The 21220-nt window shown below is 30.5% G+C and overlaps 5 protein-coding genes and 7 non-coding genes across 12 annotated transcripts; 7 read left to right on the top strand and 5 right to left on the bottom strand.

Moving 5' to 3' along the window:
• Positions 1–54: 54 nt before the first annotated feature.
• On the top strand, positions 55–8829 carry Phum_PHUM607950 (Phosphatidylinositol 4-kinase alpha, putative; the record flags this gene model as incomplete). The annotated part of the gene is made up of 29 exons (XM_002432947.1): positions 55–144; positions 429–645; positions 751–933; positions 1028–1292; positions 1443–1596; positions 1689–1866; positions 1935–2144; positions 2218–2460; positions 2533–2725; positions 2809–3096; positions 3185–3504; positions 3605–3744; positions 3838–4073; positions 4151–4324; positions 4412–4577; positions 4663–4866; positions 4961–5198; positions 5270–5427; positions 5504–5784; positions 5856–6085; positions 6165–6388; positions 6464–6778; positions 6852–7031; positions 7105–7369; positions 7455–7732; positions 7804–7929; positions 8024–8270; positions 8345–8504; positions 8604–8829. 29 exons carry the CDS (start codon positions 55–57, stop codon positions 8827–8829), a joined length of 6189 nt encoding a protein of 2062 aa, XP_002432992.1.
• A 614-nt stretch (positions 8830–9443) lies between these two features.
• Phum_PHUM607940 (synaptosomal-associated protein, putative) lies at positions 9444–10684 on the top strand (the record flags this gene model as incomplete). The annotated part of the gene is made up of 2 exons (XM_002432946.1): positions 9444–9996; positions 10446–10684. 2 exons carry the CDS (start codon positions 9444–9446, stop codon positions 10682–10684), a joined length of 792 nt encoding a protein of 263 aa, XP_002432991.1.
• Positions 10685–11810: 1126 nt separating this feature from the next.
• On the bottom strand, positions 11811–12882 carry Phum_PHUM607930 (nep1, putative; the record flags this gene model as incomplete). The annotated part of the gene is made up of 5 exons (XM_002432945.1): positions 11811–11924; positions 12010–12218; positions 12319–12409; positions 12494–12646; positions 12733–12882. The coding sequence occupies 5 exons, from the start codon at positions 12880–12882 to the stop codon at positions 11811–11813; spliced, it is 717 nt and encodes a 238-aa protein (XP_002432990.1).
• A 291-nt stretch (positions 12883–13173) lies between these two features.
• On the bottom strand, positions 13174–13255 carry Phum_PHUM607920. The gene has a single exon. It is a non-coding gene; the product is annotated as a tRNA-Ser (tRNA).
• A 394-nt stretch (positions 13256–13649) lies between these two features.
• Positions 13650–13731, bottom strand: Phum_PHUM607910. The gene has a single exon. It is a non-coding gene; the product is annotated as a tRNA-Ser (tRNA).
• A 304-nt stretch (positions 13732–14035) lies between these two features.
• On the bottom strand, positions 14036–14117 carry Phum_PHUM607900. The gene has a single exon. It is a non-coding gene; the product is annotated as a tRNA-Ser (tRNA).
• A 416-nt stretch (positions 14118–14533) lies between these two features.
• Positions 14534–14615, bottom strand: Phum_PHUM607890. The gene has a single exon. It is a non-coding gene; the product is annotated as a tRNA-Ser (tRNA).
• A 600-nt stretch (positions 14616–15215) lies between these two features.
• Positions 15216–15297, top strand: Phum_PHUM607880. The gene has a single exon. It is a non-coding gene; the product is annotated as a tRNA-Ser (tRNA).
• A 228-nt stretch (positions 15298–15525) lies between these two features.
• Phum_PHUM607870 lies at positions 15526–15607 on the top strand. The gene has a single exon. It is a non-coding gene; the product is annotated as a tRNA-Ser (tRNA).
• Positions 15608–15924: 317 nt separating this feature from the next.
• Positions 15925–16006, top strand: Phum_PHUM607860. The gene has a single exon. It is a non-coding gene; the product is annotated as a tRNA-Ser (tRNA).
• A 932-nt stretch (positions 16007–16938) lies between these two features.
• Phum_PHUM607850 (Sarcoplasmic calcium-binding protein, putative) lies at positions 16939–18434 on the top strand (the record flags this gene model as incomplete). Its single annotated transcript, XM_002432944.1, has 6 exons — positions 16939–17043; positions 17329–17472; positions 17577–17744; positions 17837–17977; positions 18108–18188; positions 18270–18434. The coding sequence occupies 6 exons, from the start codon at positions 16939–16941 to the stop codon at positions 18432–18434; spliced, it is 804 nt and encodes a 267-aa protein (XP_002432989.1).
• Positions 18435–18880: 446 nt separating this feature from the next.
• On the top strand, positions 18881–20673 carry Phum_PHUM607840 (uncharacterized protein; the record flags this gene model as incomplete). Its single annotated transcript, XM_002432943.1, has 5 exons — positions 18881–19181; positions 19314–19673; positions 19754–20052; positions 20130–20378; positions 20473–20673. 5 exons carry the CDS (start codon positions 18881–18883, stop codon positions 20671–20673), a joined length of 1410 nt encoding a protein of 469 aa, XP_002432988.1.
• Between the last annotated feature and the right edge of the window lie 547 nt (positions 20674–21220).

Here is a 21220-nt window from a genome sequence, read left to right as displayed (position 1 = left end):
AGTTTTGAAACAAAGGTATCTCATTATGTAAAATGGCTCCGTAAATATGTAAATATGTCTTTGAACGAGAAATTATTTTTTCGAAGAGCAATACAACATTTAGCTAGATCATTAGCGGCTATTTCAAAAACACCTTGGGAAAAGGTATTAAATAAAAACTTTAAAAAATTTACCCTTGTAAATATTTATGGAACATCTTTGCAATTCTTACTTGGACATTTTACTTGTTTTAGATATTACTTGATCATTTTTTAAATAAAAAATATAAAATTTTAATATTTCTATACTTTGATTCAAATGTCAGTCAAATACTTTTTTTTTAAAGAAGTTTAGAAAAAATATTGCACATTTATTAGAATTAATGTACATAGTAATTATTTTCACTTTGCTGTAGTTAAAATAAATGATTTCCACTTACCTTTTTACAGGTTGAAAAATTGCTACTTTTTTGCCCTAAAAAATATGATTCCGAAGAAATTTATCATATTGATCAAAGAGGACAGGATGCAGTAATTGCTTTAGGGATTTACTTTTTGGAATCCGGTTTTCAACATTCAGATAAAATCCTTCCCTATTTATTAAAATTATTAAAGGCCTTACATTTAGTAAAATGGCTAGATGAAATTCCATTAGGGAAAGATGACAGTAAGTTTTCAATTTTTTTTTTAAATAAAATTTTCTTTACAATAAAAATTTTTTTCTTTTTGATTGAATTTGAAAAAAATCTTTTTTTTTTTTTTTTTTTAATAGGAATTCCAGTAGCGGAAAGATTTAGCTTTTGTCTTAACACATTATTATCAGATATAGCTGCCAGAAATGATTTACTTAGGGAAAGAATCATAACGGCACAGATTAAACAATTGGAAAGTTTATGTCATCTTATTCACAAGCATAAAAGTAATAGCAGTACACATCAAACTGATGATTCAAAGAGTAAGTTTTATTTAAAATAAAAAAATTTTATGTTAACTAAATAGGGTTGTGAAAATATATTTTATTTCTTTGTTTTTGTTACTTTTATTTTCAGTATATTTATGTCGAAATGTTGTACCGGTTTTTTTCGGATTAGCAAGATCTATGGGTAGATTATCTACAACTGATCCTCCACTTATATGTTGTATTTTTCCAAAACCTCTACCTCCCACACAAACAGAAGGAACTTGTTTGAATTTAACGAAAAAAAAAAATTTTTCAACTTTTAGAAATATTATACCACATAGTCTTAGTGCCAACCTTAGCGACTCAACATTTTTAGGACAGCCCAATAAGGGACACCAAATAGAAGCTTTAAGGTTACTTTTAACATTATACCATTAAATTTTTTTTTCGATGCAATTCTTACAGTAAGAAATCATTGTAATGATTGTGTAAAAAGTATTTAAGATGCTTAAACATTAATTGAAATTATAAAACTTTTCTTCTTGTGCAATCCATGACAACAGATCATGGAGTTCAACATCTGCTGGAAACATTTATGATCCAACAATACATTTTTTCTCAAAATATGGTTCAAGTTTTAATCAGTTTTGCAGTGGGAAAATCTCTGATTCTCCGACTAAAAAATCAAATGTAAATTTATCTGTGGCACATTTAAAAGTTAGTATGGTAATAATAATAATACTTTTAAAGAAAATTAATATCCATTTAATAAATTAACTTATATAATTTTTTCTTTTTTTTTTTTTTAGACAATATTAACAGTTGCAGAAAACTTACTAGTTAAAGATGTTTTGAATTATTTGGATGATTGTGCGAGTGAAGTTTATGCAAGCGGCCATATTAAAATTTTTCCATACAATTCGTTTAGAGAAACATTAAATTTGGTTACTGTTACACTTTTACGAGAAGTTTTGCACTACCAAAAAGGTACAGTAAGCTAACATCCTTTTCATTAAAATAAATATCAAAAAATTTTACTAAATTTTAACTTTTAGATCTACCTTCTTCGTTTACAAACGAAGTCCAAGATTTTGTCAAAGATTTATGTTTGTCTGGTCAAACTGAACTTCAAAGTCTTCACCATGACGCGTCTGAACGACAGGATAGAGATACTAATTTTGCTACCGTCAATAAATTTAAACTCAACGTAATGGCGAATGCAGCTTGTGTTGATTTATTAGTTTGGGCAATAGGGGATGAAGCAGGTACACGAACGTTTTTATTCAATCTTAATTTATCTTTGAGTTTTTATCGATTATAAAATTTATTTTTTTGTAGGGGCGGATAGTTTATGCGGTAGACTCACGGAAAAAATCAACAGCAATCAAAATTATAAATTAATTTTAGCACACATGCCATTATTGTTAGTTTGTCTTGAAGGATTGGGAAAATTAGCGGATAAATTTCCCAATATAGCGAGTACATCCATTTATTGTTTACGTGATTTTCTCGTCACGCCATCACCGATTTTACTAAAACTTCACAAGCGTCAAAACGATAAGCAGTCGCATCGAGTTTTAAGTAATTTTTTTCTTACTTGAATGTAAGCGATTATGATTACAGTTGGGAAAAATTCAAAATGAGGTTTTTTAGTTCAAGGGAAAAATCAAGAGGAAACAACTACGAATTATTCCTCTTCCGAAATCGCATTTGAAAAACTAAGGGATGTTGCTATTGAAAATTTATGCATAGCTTTAGAAGCAGCCTTCACCGTCGATCCTTATTGTGTTCCCGCTCTCGTAGCAAGCGTATCTAAAAGACTATTTACTGCCGAAAAATCAAATAGGTAAAGAATAAGAGAGAGCCTGGCTGACCAGCCTCTCTTTCCTTTTTATCAATTATTAATAATAATAATATTTTTCGTTTCAGCGAATCATCTTTAATATCAAACAATAGTATTTATATGTTGGGTCACGTGGCTGTGGCATTAAAAGACACGCCGCGAGCAACGGAAACTATTTTACAATTTTTCCAGCAAAGATTATGTCGCGAACCTTCGGCTTTAGACAATTTAATTATAGATCAATTGGGGTGCATAATAATAGCTAAATGCGAGCCGCATGTTTACGAAGAAATAATGGGCATGTTTACAACCATTACCGTCGAGGCGAGTTCTGCTGCTTATACAAACACGGACGATAGGAAACAACAGTACAGGTGAGAATTTTTTTTTCAAAAAAAAAGAGTACAAAAGTAAAAAATCTTTTGAAAAAAAATTTATATAACATCATGTCATGATTTTCAGGCACGTTTCGGGTTCCGTGATAAACGCATTGGCAAATATAGCGGCTAGTTTACAGGGAGACGAAGCCAGATACGAATTTTTAGTTAAATTATTAGAACTTTTCGTTCAGTTGGGATTGGAGGGAAAGAGAGCATCGGAGAAAGCACCCGTGGCCTCAAAAGCATCCAGTAGTGCAGGGAATTTGGGAGTTTTGATACCCGTATTAGCAGTATTAGTCAAACGGTTACCATTTATTCATAATCCGAAACCAAGACTTCATAAATTATTTCGTGATTTTTGGTTGTATTGCGTCGTTATGGGTTTTACGGCTCACGATTCAGGTTTTAAATGTTTTTTTCACCCGGGGGGTGGGGGGGAGGGGGAGTTTACAGATCTATATTTGTATAATTTTTGTTAACTATAATATTCGAACATTTTCAGGTTTATGGCCTTCTTATTGGTACGACGGCGTTAAAGAAATAGCCGTAAAATCTCCTTATTTGGTTACGAGAACTTCTTCGAAATCTGGAATGAGAGAATTACAATACACGTCTGCTGTTAGAAACGACAGCGTTTCTCTGGTGAGTTTTTTAATTTAAAATTTTAAACGATTATAGGTTTCTAGTCGACGTCAACGTCAGCAGCATTATTTCACCCTCGTAAAATTTTTCCAGACAGAATTACAGGAATTAAAAAATCAAATCTTAAATCTTCTTAATCATCCGGCAGATGTGACGACGTACATTAACAAACTCTCGTTTGCGCAATGTTGTTATTTATTGTCCGTATACTGGCTGGAAATCCTTAGAATACAAAATTCCAAAGAGCCAAGTTTACAACCCATTTTAGAGTACTTGAGCGATACGGCATTGCAAAAGGATAAAGCGGGAATGTGGCAATGCATTTGTTGGTGAGTTTTTTTTTGGTAAAGACAACAAAACAACCGACAAACACAAAAAATTTTCCCAATCAATAATAAATTTTCAGTGTCGGCGATAGAATATTTGCCCAATTCCTCGACGTCATGTCGAATAAACCTAAAAATGAATCGAGAGAGAGAGAATTGGAAAATCACGCTCAATTCCTCCTGGTTTCTTTCAATCACGTACAAAAACAAATACGTAGAGTCGCCGATAAATATTTATCCGGATTGGTCGATAGGTAATTAAATGTTTTTAGCACGGCATCTCCCATGGTATTTTTTTGACCCGATTAAACTCATGGATTTGTTGAAAATATAAATTGTAGGTTTCCGCATTTGCTCTGGAACAGACGAGTTCTTCACACCATGTTAGACATTCTTCAAGTTCTCTCTTTTTCCCTCGAATTTGATCCGAACGAAGAAACGCCCACGCTTAACATACCGGAAACGCCTTTCACGCTACAATTGATGGATACTTTGGAAGCGAGAGAAGTACTCAAGTTCATTTTTTTTAAATTGCGTAAAAAAAATTTTTTTTTTTAAATTGATTTGAAATGGAATATTTTTTTTTTATAAGGGAATCGTGAAAGATTTTGCCGCTCGTTGCAAAGGTATAGTTCAAGAAGCCATGAAATGGACACCTCAAGCCACGAGATCTCATCTTCAAGATTATTTAAATCAATTATCGTCATCGGGTTTGTGGCATCATTCCGGTTTGTCGTTAGCAATTGAAAGTGTTTTACAGTACACGGGACTAAATTCTCAATCTGCACCTCTTAGCGTGGGTTTCGTTTGTTTTCAATCGCTCTCCGATCATTTTATTTTTTTTTTTTTTGTTATCCTTAATCTTTTTCTTTTTTTTCCAATTTCAATAGTCTAGCACTTTGGACAAACGGCCACGTTGCGTCACGAGTGATTCATCGCGTTTCATAACATCTCAAAGCTTACGTTCGAGGTATATGGGCGAAGTGATGGGATTGATGAACGAAGGAGAAAAACATAAATTAATAACTCAATTGGTGGACAAAGTTTGGGAATCGTGTGCGATGAAAGACGATGAAACGCACGGAGCAGCTTTGTGGAGAGTCACCGCTCTATTAATTTTAACACCAGGTTGTCGTGTGATTTCAATCGAAGGAAATTTTCTTTTTTTTTTTTTTTATTAATTTTTTGTTATTATTAAGGTATGGATAGGAGGTTACTTCACGTCGTTGCTTGGTCTCAAGTTGCTTTATTTACCGAAATAGCCGTAGAAACGGCCGTTGAATGTTGGTCGTGGTTAATGACTGCGAGACCGGATTTGGAATTGAGATTTTTACAAGAAATGTTTTCCGCTTGGCAGGTAATTAAAGAAAAAAATGGTTTTTAATAATAATAATAATATTATGATCGATGGTAAATGAATATTTTTTTTTTAGTACACCGTAGACAAAAAATTGGGTTTATTTTCAAAAGAAATAAATGAAATAAGTCCTCTGGCATGTCACGAGGGTTGCGTTTTGGAACCGAAACCGCCATTCGTTAAACCCCACGATATTTGGGTTCAATACCTGGCCGAGATAGTCGAAACTGCAAAATACAACAGTCAGGAAATTGTCGAAATGGTTGTGACGCTTTTGCATCGGAGTTTACCCATAACGGTCGGAGCGACGAATAATCATCCCAACAGGCACGTGTCTGCCGTTGGAGTTCGTTTCAGGTACGCGAATTTTTCAAATTTCCCGAAATTTAAATTTCAAAAGGTTGATTGTGATTTTTGTTTTTTTAAAGGCTTCTATCTTGCGGATTGTCTTTACTACAAGGAGACATTCTTCCAAAATCTTTATCTAAAAATGTTTTACGTCAACGCATATACTGTAATTGTTTAGATTATTTTTGTTCCGTACCTAAATTTCCAACGTTGAAAGGTGCGAAATTGAGAGACGATATTATTTGCCTCGTTAAATTTTGGCAAACGATGAGATCCGATAAAAAACATCTCAAAGCCAGCGTCGTCGGAGGTATTTTTTATTTTTTAATTAATTATTTGTGATTGAATAATTAAAAAATAGCTCTCATGATCGATTTCGAAATTTTCAGATTTAGATCTCTACAGTCAAAATCCGGGTCCGAGTAACAACAGCGAAACGAGATCGACGTCTGGTGAATTTACTCGCGGACCAACAGGATGGATAAATACGGTTCCTCTCTCTACGAGCACGAACACATTGTCGAAAAGAAGTACGAGATCGAAACGAGTAACGAACGGAGATGAATTTATAAAAGATTACATGAGAAAAAGAAGTTTGATCCTTGAACTATTGGTAGGTTTTTGTCTTTCGTTTCGACATTTCGTTTTCCATTTTTTTCGGTCGGATTTTCAAATTTTTCATTTTCAGGCGGTGGAAATTGAATTTTTATTGACGTGGCACAATCCGAGTTCTCGTCCGGATTTGATCGTGGCAAACGAAGAAAACATCGCCGCCTGGAGAAATAAAACGATGACGGAAAAAGTTTGGCGCGATACGGCTCGTTTAGCGTGGGACATAAGTCCGACATTGGCTGTGTTTTTACCGCACCGTTTCAAAAACGAAGAAAATATCATCAAGGAAGTTTCTCGGCAGGTCCGATTGAATCCGATATTGGTTGCTCACATACCTGAAGCGTTAAGATATTTATTGACGACGGATACCATTCTCAACGAAGCCCAAGAGGTATTTCATTAATAATTAAATAATTAATAAGTACGGTATTATTAAAAAAAAAAAATTCTGCGTTTTTTTTCAGTTAGTGTACGCTCTATCTTGGTCCAGAGTTAGTCCCGTACAGGCTTTGTCATATTTCTCCAGGCAATTTCCTCCGCATCCCATTACGGCGCAATATGCGGTTCGAGTTCTCGGCTCTTATCCCGCTGACACGGTTCTCTTTTACATTCCGCAAATTGTTCAAGCCCTTCGACACGATACCGTAAGTCGAACCCCTGAACCCTTCGCGTCACCTTCACTTTATTTAGTTTTGATACATGGTATCGTAATTTCAGATGGGTTACGTGATTGAATTCATAAAATACATTTCAAAAAAATCTCAATTGGTCGGTCACCAGTTGATTTGGAGCATGCAAACGAACATGTACATGGATGAAGATCAACAAATCAAAGATCCTGTTCTATATGACGTTTTGGAATCATTAATGAATTCGATTATCGATTCACTTTCGGGTCAGGCCAAAGAATTCTACAAGAGAGAATTTGATTTTTTCAATAAGATCACTCACATTTCCGGAGAAATCCGACCGTATCCCAAAGGTAAAAATTAATTATAATTTCATCCGCGCGAATTATTTTCAATATCGTTTTTTAAATGTTTCCCCCCTCTCCGTTCCGTTTTCAGGTCCGGAAAGAAAACGTGCGTGTTTGGAAGCGTTGAGCAAAATAAAAGTTCAACCGGGATGCTACCTTCCGTCGAATCCCGAATCAATGGTTTTGGATATAGATTACAAAAGCGGAACCCCCATGCAAAGTGCTGCCAAAGCTCCGTATTTGGCGAGATTTAAAGTTTTGAAATGTGGCATCACTGAATTGGAAAAATTAGCTTTGGAAACGAGCAGTACCGGAAAACAGAATTTCGAAAATAAAGGACCGGAAGTTTGGCAAGCGGCTATATTTAAGGTAGAGTTACCAAAATAATAAAAAAAAAAATATGATTTTTACTTACATGATTGATTTTTTTTTTCGTCAAGGTTGGCGACGATGTTCGACAGGATATGCTCGCTCTTCAAGTCATCGGTTTATTCAAAAATATTTTTCAACTAGTCGGTCTAGATCTTTATTTATTTCCATATCGCGTTGTTGCCACATCTCCCGGCGTGAGTACTCCCAAACCTGAAAAAAATTCATTATTATTATTATTATTATTATTATTATTGCACCTTTAAAATAATTCAAAATTTTTTGTTTTAGTGTGGAGTCATAGAATGCGTACCGAATGCAAAATCCCGGGATCAATTGGGAAGACAAACCGACATCGGATTGTACGAATATTTTATTAAAATGTACGGAGACGAAACAACGAAAGAATTTCAAACGGCTCGTAGAAATTTTATTAAATCAATGGCCGCGTATAGCGTCACGGGATTTCTTTTGCAGATCAAGGATCGTCACAACGGGAATATAATGTTGGATCAAACGGGTCACATAATACACATAGGTAGTGTAGTAATTAATAAGATAAGGTTAAAAAGTTTTTAAATTAAAATTAAAAATGAAATCTTTTGTTTAAAGATTTTGGATTCATGTTCGAAAGTTCTCCCGGTGGGAATTTAGGATTCGAACCCGACATTAAATTAACGGATGAAATGGTCATGATAATGGGTGGAAAAATGGAAGCGCCGCCATTTCGATGGTTTATGGAACTTTGCGTGCAAGCTTATTTAGCTGTGAGGTAACGTAACGGTTCATTTACATAATAATAATAATAATAATGGCGTTCGTTACGAGAGAGAGAGATAGAGAGGGAAAAGTTTAATTTTTTTTATTTCAGACCTTATCAAGAAGCAATAATTTCATTGGTATCCCTCATGTTGGACACGGGACTTCCATGTTTTCGAGGTCAAACAATTAAATTATTACGAGCGAGATTTGCTCCCCAAGCATCGGAAAAGGAAGCCGCGAATTACATGTTGTCCGTTATAAGATCTTCATTTTTAAATTTTCGAACACGAACATACGACATGATACAGTATTATCAAAATCAAATACCTTATTAAATAGTTTTTTTTTTTTTTGTTTCGATTGTATTTTATTCGTGATTCTATTTACCGTTGTTCAATAATTGTTTATTATATTTATAAATAAATAAATATATATATATATTTAATGAAATGTTATAAATTTGAAATTGTTTTTTATTGTTGTTACCTTAATCGTTCCTTAATTTGTCACATGAGATAATTTGGATTATTTGGATTAATTTTTAATTAAGCAATAATTGATAATAGAAAATCTTAAAACGATTTTTGTAATTTTTACGCGATAATAAACACATTTAAATTAAATTTATGTGAAAAAACCGTTAAAATAATAAATATGTGCGTAGAGAAAAAAAAAAATTTTTACAGTTGATTAATAACGTTCAAGAACAAATGAAATACGACCACAGAATACGAAACTCTAAGGAATGAATCATTAGTGACGCGGATTCAACGAAAAAAATTTTTTATATATATATATATTTAATTAATAATTATTATTATCGTCACAGATGGTGACTGTCATTGTATAATAATAATAATAATAAGTGTTTTCAGTGGTTGATTTATCATTATTACATTTCAGTGTTTGTAAAATTTTTTTTGGTTTAAAAAAAAAAAAGAAGTAAATAATGGCTAATTATAAAAGTAATCCATCAAATTCATTTTTTGCTTTCGAAGATGATATAGACGATGAGAAATTTTTAAAAAATTCAAGAAATTTTTCATATACAAATAAATCAGATAATAATACATATTATACGTCACCTCAGGGTAGTTTCGAAGAAAGGAAAGCACAATTGCTTGAAAGGCAAAAAGCAATAGAAGACCAAACCTTAGCATCAACTGAAAGATCATTAAATCTTCTTAAAGAATCTGAAGATACTGGAATTGCAACAGCTGAAGAATTACAAAAGCAAAGGGAACAATTGGAAAGAGCTGATAAAAATTTAGATACTATTAATTCAGCATTAAGGACAACACAGAAAAAAATTGATGGAATTAAAAGTGTATTCGGTTCATTTAAAAATTATTTAACTAAGAAAAGTGATCCATTGGGAGGATCATCAAAATCTTCATCTACTACTACTACTACTACTTCTTCTAATTCCATTACTCCAATCGATAGGAAAACATTTTTTACTGAAAATAATTCATCTGATGTCCCACAATCTACTCATCCAGGTAATACTCATTTTACACAATAATTGATAAGCAATCGATTACATTTTTTTAAAGAAAGATAACATAATAACATGCTGCTGATAAATTATATTAGTTTTTCTAACATTAATTTTAAAATAATTTTTAAAAAGTATTTAAATACAATACCATTATTATAAAATTTAATATGTCTGACAATATGGAGGATAATGTGATAAATGTTAGACATGTTAACCATTATTAAAATTTTCTAGAAAAACCATGCACACTATATATTATTATTATTTTATAAATTCCTGTTTGAAATTAATAGCATTGCAATTTTGTTCAACTTAATATTTACCTCCTTAATTGTAACTCAAATATTATAGTTAATTTACTCGATTTATGTCATCGGTTAAAAAAAGTGTTTCGAATATACACTTCATCGAAAATGCAATATTATTAATACCTATAATTTATTTTTTCAGGTTTAAAAATTAGAGGTTTAGATGAAACACCTGTCAATTCATTATCGATAAATGAAAGAATTGATAAAAATTTAGATCAGATGTATGGAAACTTATCGACATTAAAAAATTTAGCACTCGAATTGGGTACAGAAATAGAATATCAAAATAACTTAATTGAAGATATAACATACAAAGCAGATAAAGCAGACATAACAATCAAAAAACAAACAAAAGAAATGAACAGGCTAATGAAGTAATATTAGAAATATTGTAAAGAGACCAATATTTTTCTATAAGAAACCATTATTTCCATGAGATTTTCAAGTCATTCGCTCAAATTATCTTCTTATATTTGGTTAAACTCATATAAATCATGTTTCATGCAGTGAATTCCGATTAGAATTATTCAATAGTTAAAAATATTTAAAGATTCATCATAGTCTTTTTACAGACCATTTTTACTTTTTTTTTTTTTCCTCGAATGTTTTAGGAGATAAATTATCAAGTACTCCATGTTAAATTTATTATATGGCAAATATAAAATGACTGTATCTATATATGTATGTATGTGCATTACCATACCTTAGAAATTATTATATAAACATTATATAATATCATATTAGTTAAATTTTTACCTCGAATTGAAATTTTTTTTCCCCTCTCCCCGATAAATTCTTATCGAACATTATTTATTATTACATAATTATTATGCATATTAATTATAAAATTTAAAAAAGAAAATTTATTTTTATACTTTTCTATAATTTTTATACATAAATAAAACTTATTAAAGTGTTTATGTGTGACATATTTAAAGTATTATATACATTCCCTTGTTAATTTTGTTTTTATTTTATATTATCAATAATTATTATTATTATTAATTTCTTTTTTGAAGTTTAAAATTTGTTTATTACCTACCAATATATAATTTTGTTATAATATTATTATTATAAATTAATAAAAAAATAAAAATATATTGTAAACTATTATTGTGTGGTTGTTTTATTACAACTTTCCTATACTCAATTAAAGTCCTTTTGTTACTCCTTTTGTTACCACTTTGTAAATTGTTACTCTTGGAACTGTAATTTTGGGTTAATGAGCAAAACATTTTATAAAAAATTAATTTTTTATATTTTATATCATCAGACATTTATAAAACATGGAATCTCAACACGAGAATCATTATTTTCGATTTTGAGAGAGAGACAAGAAAATCCATTTGTCACTGTTAAAATTGAATGTAAATTATGTAATTTACATGGAATTTGATTTAAATCGCCCTTTTTCATTAACACATCATCATGGAAAATAAATAAAAGTCAAATTTGACATGAGGATGTTAATTGAAAACAAATTTTTTAATCGATACATGTCAAATCAAATAATTCCCCAAACTTCTTCGAAAGCCGAACACACTTTACTACATGTCAAAGCAGCAGATAAAGGATAATTTGATATACTATAACTACCTTCTGTATAATCTACTGAAACCTAAAAATTAAATGTTGTTAAGGTTATGTTATGGTAGAAAAAGAAATTAATTAAAGTAAAAAAAAAATTTAAAAAAGTTACTTACCGAACCGTGAGCCATTGCTCCAATAACAATAACGACAGGATCTTTTTCAGGAACTAATTCTCTCGGATTGATTACTTTATCAGCAGTAAAAGACATTGTATATTTTTTACATCCTGCTGGGAAGTGATCTGTTATTGGATTTTTAATAACTTTGAGAAGTTTCATGTTACCATCAGAAGCTCGAACTTTAAATCTGTGAAGAAGTTGAACTGAAAGCAAATACATTAAATTTTTTTTATCAGTTATAGATTAAAAATTGTAAACTAAAATTAAGTATTAGAAAAAATTTAAAAAATTTTGATTACCTACCCATTAATCCAGCAAATCTTTTAAATGTTCTAGGAATTCTCGTCTGAGGATTAACTTCGATTAAAATATTTCTTTCTGTGTGAATGTAAACCTGAAAATAAATTGACGTTTTAATAAAATAATTTAAATTTGCTTTAAAAAAAAAAAAAATTTATTTCAGATTAGACATCACAACCTGTAATAAAGCAGCTCTGTTAAGTGGACTGTCAAGAAGCATCATGAGACACTGATGAACAATATCAGGCCTACAAGAATATGGTTCCCTATTGTGTTTGACAAGTAAAGAAGCATGATCATCGGCATTAATTAATTCAAAACCTCTACCTACCTAAATAAAGTATTTAAAAGAATCAAATAAAAAAAAAAAATTTCATAATGTAGAAAAAATCAAAGTAACTCATGAGGTTATCTTACAGCAATTGATTCTAATTGAGCTCCTTCTAAAATGACAATTAAACGTTTTTCTTGTTCTTTTATATGAGCATCAATTAAATGTCTTGGAGTAGGATCAAATTCAAAATCTTCTTCTCCATCTTTATTTAATTTTCTTTTTTTATTACCCATAATTATATTATTGTTAAAAATTAGCAACCACTTTAGGTTAAATTCGAATGCGCATGCGCAACATGCTTCCAGTGTTTACCGTTAAAAATTAAATCAAACCGCATTTATGTATATATATATAATAATTAATTATTTAACAACCTTAAAAAAAAAACAATTTAAAATAAATTTAGGAAAAATATAATATAATTGATAACGCAGATATATTATGTGCAAAATTAATATAATGCTATTTAACTGCAAATCAATGTAGTATAAAAAAAAAAAAAAAAAAATTGATCCACTATCAACCGCAGTCGGTAGGATTCGAACCTACGCTCCCAGAGGGAATCTGATTTCTAGTCAGACGCCTTAACCACTCGGCCACGACTGCGAATGAATTACAACCGTATATTATGTCAACTTAACAATACTTATAAATTCTAATAAAAACTTTATTCATTTACTTTTATTTGTTTTTATTATTTCCCGTTTGAAAAAAAATGAAAATGTTTTATTATTATTATTATTATTATTATTATTTCATTGTTATTTATAAAAATTAAATGGCAATAATCTTAGTCATGTTTTAAGTATAGGAACTAAAAATATAAGTAATCCAACAGATGCATATAACAATATATATATTAATTAATATTTCTATATTAAAAGTTAATTGTAACTTTTTAAATAATTTTTTTTTATTTATACTCTGATAATGTCCCTATTATCATGATTAATAAGTGTAGAATCAATTTATACTAAAAAAAAAATTTTTTTACACATTTCGCAGTCGGTAGGATTCGAACCTACGCTCCCAGAGGGAATCTGATTTCTAGTCAGACGCCTTAACCACTCGGCCACGACTGCTTGTGACAGTTTCGCGCGCAATCGGTAAAGATCCATTTTCCCATGTGTAAGTAATGTAGCACAAGGTTATTTTACGATACCTGAATCATTCTCTCATGTGATTCTGATCAATTAATAATTACGGCTATAATTTTGTACTTCACGTGTTTTCATATTTAAAAAAAAAAAAACTAAAAGCAGACGATAAAAATCTTTCTTCTTAGTCCATTTGATACGAAAAAAAAAAAAAAAAAAAAAAAAACTTTTCAGGTAACTCTATAATTTTTGTACTTTTATCAAAAGCAAAAATTTAGGGGGTATCTCTCGCAGTCGGTAGGATTCGAACCTACGCTCCCAGAGGGAATCTGATTTCTAGTCAGACGCCTTAACCACTCGGCCACGACTGCTCACGACTACTGGACATGAAAATAATCGTGTTCCCCTTTAATATAATAATCAAATTAAGGTCATCATATATATAAAATTGGTTATTATATTAAATTTAGTTTTAAAATAATCCCAATTTTACTTTTAATTTCATACATAACGTACGTGGTTTATTATTACAAAATAATAATAGTTATGGTATTTGGCGTACTTCAAGTGTGAAAAATTAATGAATGGAATTGTTACATGCATTTTACAATGTAATAATTTTTCATAACCGCAAATTAATTTGAAAAAAAAAAAAAAAAAATTAAATAAAATAAAATGGAAATGACTTGATCGAAAATGTTCGGGAAAAAAAATTGAAAAGCATTTATACAATGATATTTTAAGTATTGTTTTTTTTTAACAAAAAAAAAAATTTTGTAATACCTTTCGCAGTCGGTAGGATTCGAACCTACGCTCCCAGAGGGAATCTGATTTCTAGTCAGACGCCTTAACCACTCGGCCACGACTGCTTATATTATAACATAAATCGAGATAAATTGGTCAGTTATTTTTTTATTAATTTAAATGAGAGCAAGGTGAACTCCCCCTTTAATTCAATATTACTAAATTTAAAGTACCACCGAATACAAAAAACAAAAAAAAAAACAAATAATTGCGTGAAGCTGCCAAACAATCACAAAAGGAAGGAAGCTTTGATTCATTTGTCAAGTACTTTCAAACACTTTCAAATCCATTGACCGAAGAATTTACAAGTGAACACTCAAGCATACACAAAATATTATTAAAATTCATTTCACATTTAATTTTATTTATAGGTTTGTTCTTATCCAACTGACATTTTACGAATAAAAAAAAAAATTCGAATCAATCATTTTTTTAAGTCGCAACCTATTCTCATTACTTTTGTGCTCAAAAATTATTAAAACTAAGCATTTTATAAAATTAGTACGGTATGAAATGTTGTAAAAGCAATTTTTTTAATTAAACAAAAATTTTTTCAATATTTATTGTAGTGCAAATATTAAAGTTGTGTTAAAACTGGCTTTAACTCACTTTCTCTTTATCAATATTAACTGGAACATTTGTTTCCAAATAATATATTGATAACCGCAGTCGTGGCCGAGTGGTTAAGGCGTCTGACTAGAAATCAGATTCCCTCTGGGAGCGTAGGTTCGAATCCTACCGACTGCGAGAGGTACCCCAAAAATTTTTGCTTTTGTTAAAAAAATTTTTTTTGAATAAAGTTTTCTTTTAACATAAAATGCCGAGCTGATACATACACATAAATGCCGAGATTATTCTTTTTTTTGTAATTTCATATACTAAGTTTAATATAATTACCATATTTATATATGATGACCTTAATATGATTATTGTACTAAAGGGGAACACGATTATTTACATGTCCAGTAGTCGTGAGCAGTCGTGGCCGAGTGGTTAAGGCGTCTGACTAGAAATCAGATTCCCTCTGGGAGCGTAGGTTCGAATCCTACCGACTGCGAGAGATACCCCCTAAATTTTTGCTTTTGATAAAAGTACAAAAATTATAGAGTTACCTGAAAAGTTTTTTTTTTTTTTCCACGTATCATCATTCATTTAATTAAAAGTACGGAGAATAATGATTTCATCGTCTGCTTTTAGTTTTTTTTTTTTTAAATATGAAAACACGTGAAGTACAAAATTATAGCCGTAATTATTAATTGATCAGAATCACATGAGAAAACGTTAGATGATTCAGGTATCGTAAAATAACCTTGTGCTACATTACTTACACATGGGAAAATGGATCTTTACCGATTGCGCGCGAAACTGTCACAAGCAGTCGTGGCCGAGTGGTTAAGGCGTCTGACTAGAAATCAGATTCCCTCTGGGAGCGTAGGTTCGAATCCTACCGACTGCGAAATGTGTAGAAATTTTTTTTTTTTCTTAGAAATCATCTTTTGAAACTCCTTTCCACTCAACCATTTTATTCATTTCTATAAGAGAAAAAAAACCAATAAAAACATACCTTAATTAAAATAATAATAATAATAATAAATAATTCGAGGATATAAAATCATTAAACAATTTATAAATGCCATCATTTTTATATTTTTAAATAGTAAAAATAACACCGTTAAAAAAAAAAAAAAAACAATTTTCCAAACAATTTAAAACAGTTTAATCAGGTATAAACAGGTATATATAAATGTATACGACGACGGAAAAATAAAAAAACAAAAAATTAGGACAATCAAAATGGCACCTTGTAGAATCAAAAATACAAAAAAATTTTAAAAAATTTATTAATGCATAAGCTAAGAATAAGATATTTTTGTAAAGTGGCATCGAACTTCCTTGAACCCAAAATTTTGTTTTTGCCCCAGCGGTTTTGTAAACAAAAAACTTAACCCGCGCTAAAAAATAATCCCCCTACCCCCCGTCGGAAAAAAAATAAAAAAGTTTAACAACCCTTAGCACGTATCCAAAAATAATAATAATAATAATAATTTTATTTTGGTTTTTAAACGCGGCACTAAAAATAAAAAAAAAAAAATTTCGACTGGAACCAAACAAACGAAAGAATAGAAAACAAAAGTTTTTTTTTCTTTTTTCATCTCGCCTATATTTACCTTATGAACGAAACCAAAAAAAAATGCATTTTTTGGAGAGAGAGAGAGAGAGAGAGAGAAAAAAAAAGGTGATCTACGTCACAACGTTAAAAAAAAAAAAAACAGGTACGAGGAGCAATGCAATGCAATGGATGATATGGAATAGTGTACTAGTCGAAAAAAAATTCCGTTCGGTTCGTTTGTATTCATAAATAATAATAATAATAATAATAATAATAAAATGAATTTGGGTTTTAAAATTTTAAGAAGCGGATTTAATTTGATCAAAAGAAGAGAAAATCATAGATTGGCACAAAAATTTTTTTTTTCACCAGGCGTTCACCAGGTGAGACAAAAAAACAAAATTTTTTTTTCTGAACGTGTTTATTACGCGTGCACGTACGCGTACGCGTACACGCACACGTGCATAAACACGCCAACGTTTACCCCCCATTTTAATTATAATTAATTTAAAGGGTTTTTTTTTTTCCCGACGTTGTGAAAATAATTTTACTAAAATTTTTGTTTGTTTGTTTGTCGTACAAACAACATCCGTACAAACAAAATCCATTTTTTCACTTAACAAACAACGTTTAACCTACTTGGAAACATTTTTTTTTTTTTTTTTTAGATCAGGAATAAAACAGATAAATTCGTACGACAAATTGCAACGACGAAAAAAAACGAACAAAAATATAGGAAAGCTAAATACGAAGAAGATACGGATTCGGATTCTGACACAGATGATGATGAAAAACATTATTCGAAAGAAAGGGTAACATAAACAAACAAACAAACAAACGACAACAAACAAATTTTTTTTTCGGTTTGGTTGTTTGGCTGGAAATCAATTCAATCTTCATTTTTTTTTCTCCACAGGGCGAATCAGAATTTTGGAAAACGAAAATGAGAACGCTTCACAGGATATTAGACGTAAATAAAGATGGCGTCGTTTCATTCGACGATTTTAAACTTCTCACGGAAAGATTTACGGATTTGGGTCATCTCACTCCCGAACACCACGATGAATTCCAAGAAAAAATAAGGGTAAATTATTAATTATTATCATTATTATTACCATTAAACGAAACCATCGAATGCAACAATAATAATAATAATAATAATAAATGTGTTTACAGGAAGCTTGGGAACTGCAAAGAGGAACGGTCGATCCTTACAACGTTGTCACGACTGAACAATTTTTGGAAGACATGCATCACATATTAAACGATAAAGATTTGCGAAAGAAAATTCACAGTTTTCTACCATTTTTCTTTAAGGTAAGCTTTACACCCCTTCCCCCTTTCCCCGCCTCTCTCTCTCACTCTCAAATCCCGGAAACGGAAATTCCGACGACGACAAAATGAATTCAATTACGTAACGTACTTTTTTTCTCTTTTGTAATGGAAGGCTGTGGATCAAGATCACGATGGGGAAATAACAATCGATGAATATAAAATATTTTTTCAATGTCTCGGACTATCCGAAGCCGTGAGTGTTTTTTAAATTTTTTTATTTATTTACAAAACGTAATCGAATCGAATAAATTTCTCTTTTTTTTTTTTCCTGCAGGATGCCATTTGCTCGTTTCGATCCATAGACGTCAACAACGATGGAAAATTAAGCGTTAAAGAATTCGTAGATTTAGGACGGGAATATTTACTCTCGGAAGATTCTAGAACTCCGAGTAAATTTTTCTGGGGACCTTTGGTCGACGATCATTTTCACAAATCGTAAAAAAAAAAAACTTTAAATCGTTTCATCATCATTACTACTACTACTACTACCTCTACTCCAATTATTATTATTATTGTTGTTGTTTAAATAAATAAATAAATAAATAATTTTTTTCGTAATCACGTAACTGACTTTTCGATATCGAACAAACAACAAACAAACAAACAAACGTTTAACAAAATTATTATTATTGTTTTTATTTATTTTTTCGTACGCGAAACGACGTGTCATTTATTTATTATCGTCACGTGAAAGCAGATTCGCAAAAATTAAAAATGGCGTCGTCGTTTTTTTCTTTCCCCCTACCACGTCACGTCACGTGCATACAACAGATTTTTCAAATTAAAAATGGCGTCGTGACTATTATTATTTTTATTTTTTATTATTTATATTTTTTTTCCTTTTTTTTTTCCTTTTTTTTTTTTTTTCCGAACGATGATGAAAAAATGAAGTTTATTATTATATTTTTTTACGTTAAATTATTTATTTTATTATCGTTTTCGAGTTTGTCGTCGTCAAATGCCGATAAAATCCGCGACGTCGTTCCCGTTTTGTTATGGACGAGCAAAGGTTACGACGATCGAATTCGTTTGAATCGTAATAAAATAATAACGAGAGATTTATTCGAATCTCATTTGATGAAAATCATGTCGATGAAAATCGATATCGAACCTCGACCCCTCGTTCTCGTTTTTCTCGAACAATTTTTAAACCCGGAAGATTTCGAATCGAAAACCGTTAACGGACGTAATTCGTATACGTTTTTAAACGATCTATCCATAAATAACAGTTAATTTACACGCATATTCACCTATACTATTATCATTATTATTTGAGTTTTTTTTTTTTTTATTAAATTTCCCCAATCGAACGTTTCAGGAGTCGATTATTTGAAAAATGTCGAATCGCCCTATCGAGTCATCGCGAATTTAACAAAATGGAATCGATTGAATCACAAATCCGATTTAGATTTACTATCATCATCGAGCGAATCCATTGGAACCAATATATTATTCGAATTCGAAAACGACAACGAAAATGACGATGAGGATGAGGATGAGGATGATGATGATGACGATGATGGCGGCAGAGCGAAATCATTGATGAAACACGATAAAATAATGGAAAAAATTTTCTTGCAATTATTGAAAAAAAGAAAAAATAAAAAAAACGTGGCAAAAGAATGGATTTGCATTTACACTGGAAAATATTCGTTGGATATCCGTTCGGAAGAAAAACGTACGACCGTTCCCCCTTCCCCCTCCCATCCCCTCCCTTTTTTTCCATTACGATTAAAAAGAAAATTTTCATTTTTCCAGCGAGTCCGTGGCACGTGGAAAAATTGTATAAAAGAAAAAAATTTACGTACAATCAACCGACATCATCATCATCATTTACACCCTTTCGAATATTATCACTCTATCAAGATGAATATACGAGATTTACCTTTTTATTACGTAATAAAATTCAATTGTTCCTTCCGGTTTTTCGAAAAGGCGGTGGCGGTAATGGCGGCGGCGGCGGTGGTGGTGGTGAGACGTTGGTGGATCTCGGTAAAGAAATCGGAGTTTCAGAAAAAAGATCTGGAAACGAAATCAATTTCATTATTCGATTTACGGTAATGAAAACTCATAACGATAATAATAATAATAATGATAATAACGCATCCTTTCACGGAATCATTTTAATTTCCAGAATTACACGTTGAATTTTTACCTAAATAAAACGTCACATTCCGACTGGAGAATAGAAAAAATAAAATTAATCAACGAAAATGGCGATTATTTATTTTTAACTGAAAAATCCCAAGATATACGAAATTATTGCGATTCTCGTCGAATCGAATTCAAATGTTTTCATTCCCATCACGAATTCAATAATAATAATAATAATAATAATAATTCAAACGATTACACCGTCAAAATAATCATATCGAAATATAAGGTCAGAGAGAGAGAGAGAGAGAGAGAAAATAGTTTTTCTTTTTCTTTTTCTTTTTATTTACGTAACGATTTCTTTTTTTTTTTTTTTTCCGCAGTTCACGAGACGTCCGCCATTAAACGAAGATCAATGCGACGTTCCATATAATTTTTTCATTATATTTTTCATTATATTATTTTTCATTATTTTCATATTCACCGTTTGGAATTGGTTCGTTAACGATTATAAAATCCAATCGAAAATCAATTCCGTTAAAATCTCATCCGAAAAATTATATTTAACGGAAACAGTATCATAATAATAATAATAATAATAATAATAATAATAATAATAATAATAATAATAATTTTTTTTTCATGCGTGTACTATCATTATTTATATGATAAAAAAAAAAAAAAAAAAAAAAAAAAAAGGTTTTTATACGTTACGTACCCATTAGGAAATTATTGAAACGTTTTCTTGGCAAATTATAATGTAGACAGATTACTTTTTGATAAGAAATTGTTTTTGTTTATCTTTGATAACGCAAAAAAAAACCACGTGGTCGTCGTCGTCATCGATATATCGAACAATTCATTTCGTATCGTATCGATTTTTCCTCCTTCATTTTTTTTAAAACTTATCTGAAACGTAAAATTATTTTATTAAAATAAAAATATTAATTATTATTACCGTAAGAAAAAATTAATAATAATAATAATAATAATAATATTTCGCACTTTTGCAAAAATTTTGTCGTCATATTAACAAATTCATTGATTGATTTGAACTTGAGAAAAATAGTTTACATCGTTTAGTGGATTCATTAAAAAAAAAAAAAAAAAAATTACGGTAAGTACTTTTTT

The sequence above is a fragment of the Pediculus humanus genome, genomic scaffold (assembly GCF_000006295.1).
Source record: "Pediculus humanus corporis 1103172108318 genomic scaffold, whole genome shotgun sequence".
Classification (NCBI taxonomy): domain Eukaryota; kingdom Metazoa; phylum Arthropoda; class Insecta; order Psocodea; family Pediculidae; genus Pediculus; species Pediculus humanus.
The sequence above is the reverse complement of the archived record's forward strand: the minus strand, read 5'-3'. Positions and strand labels throughout refer to the sequence as shown.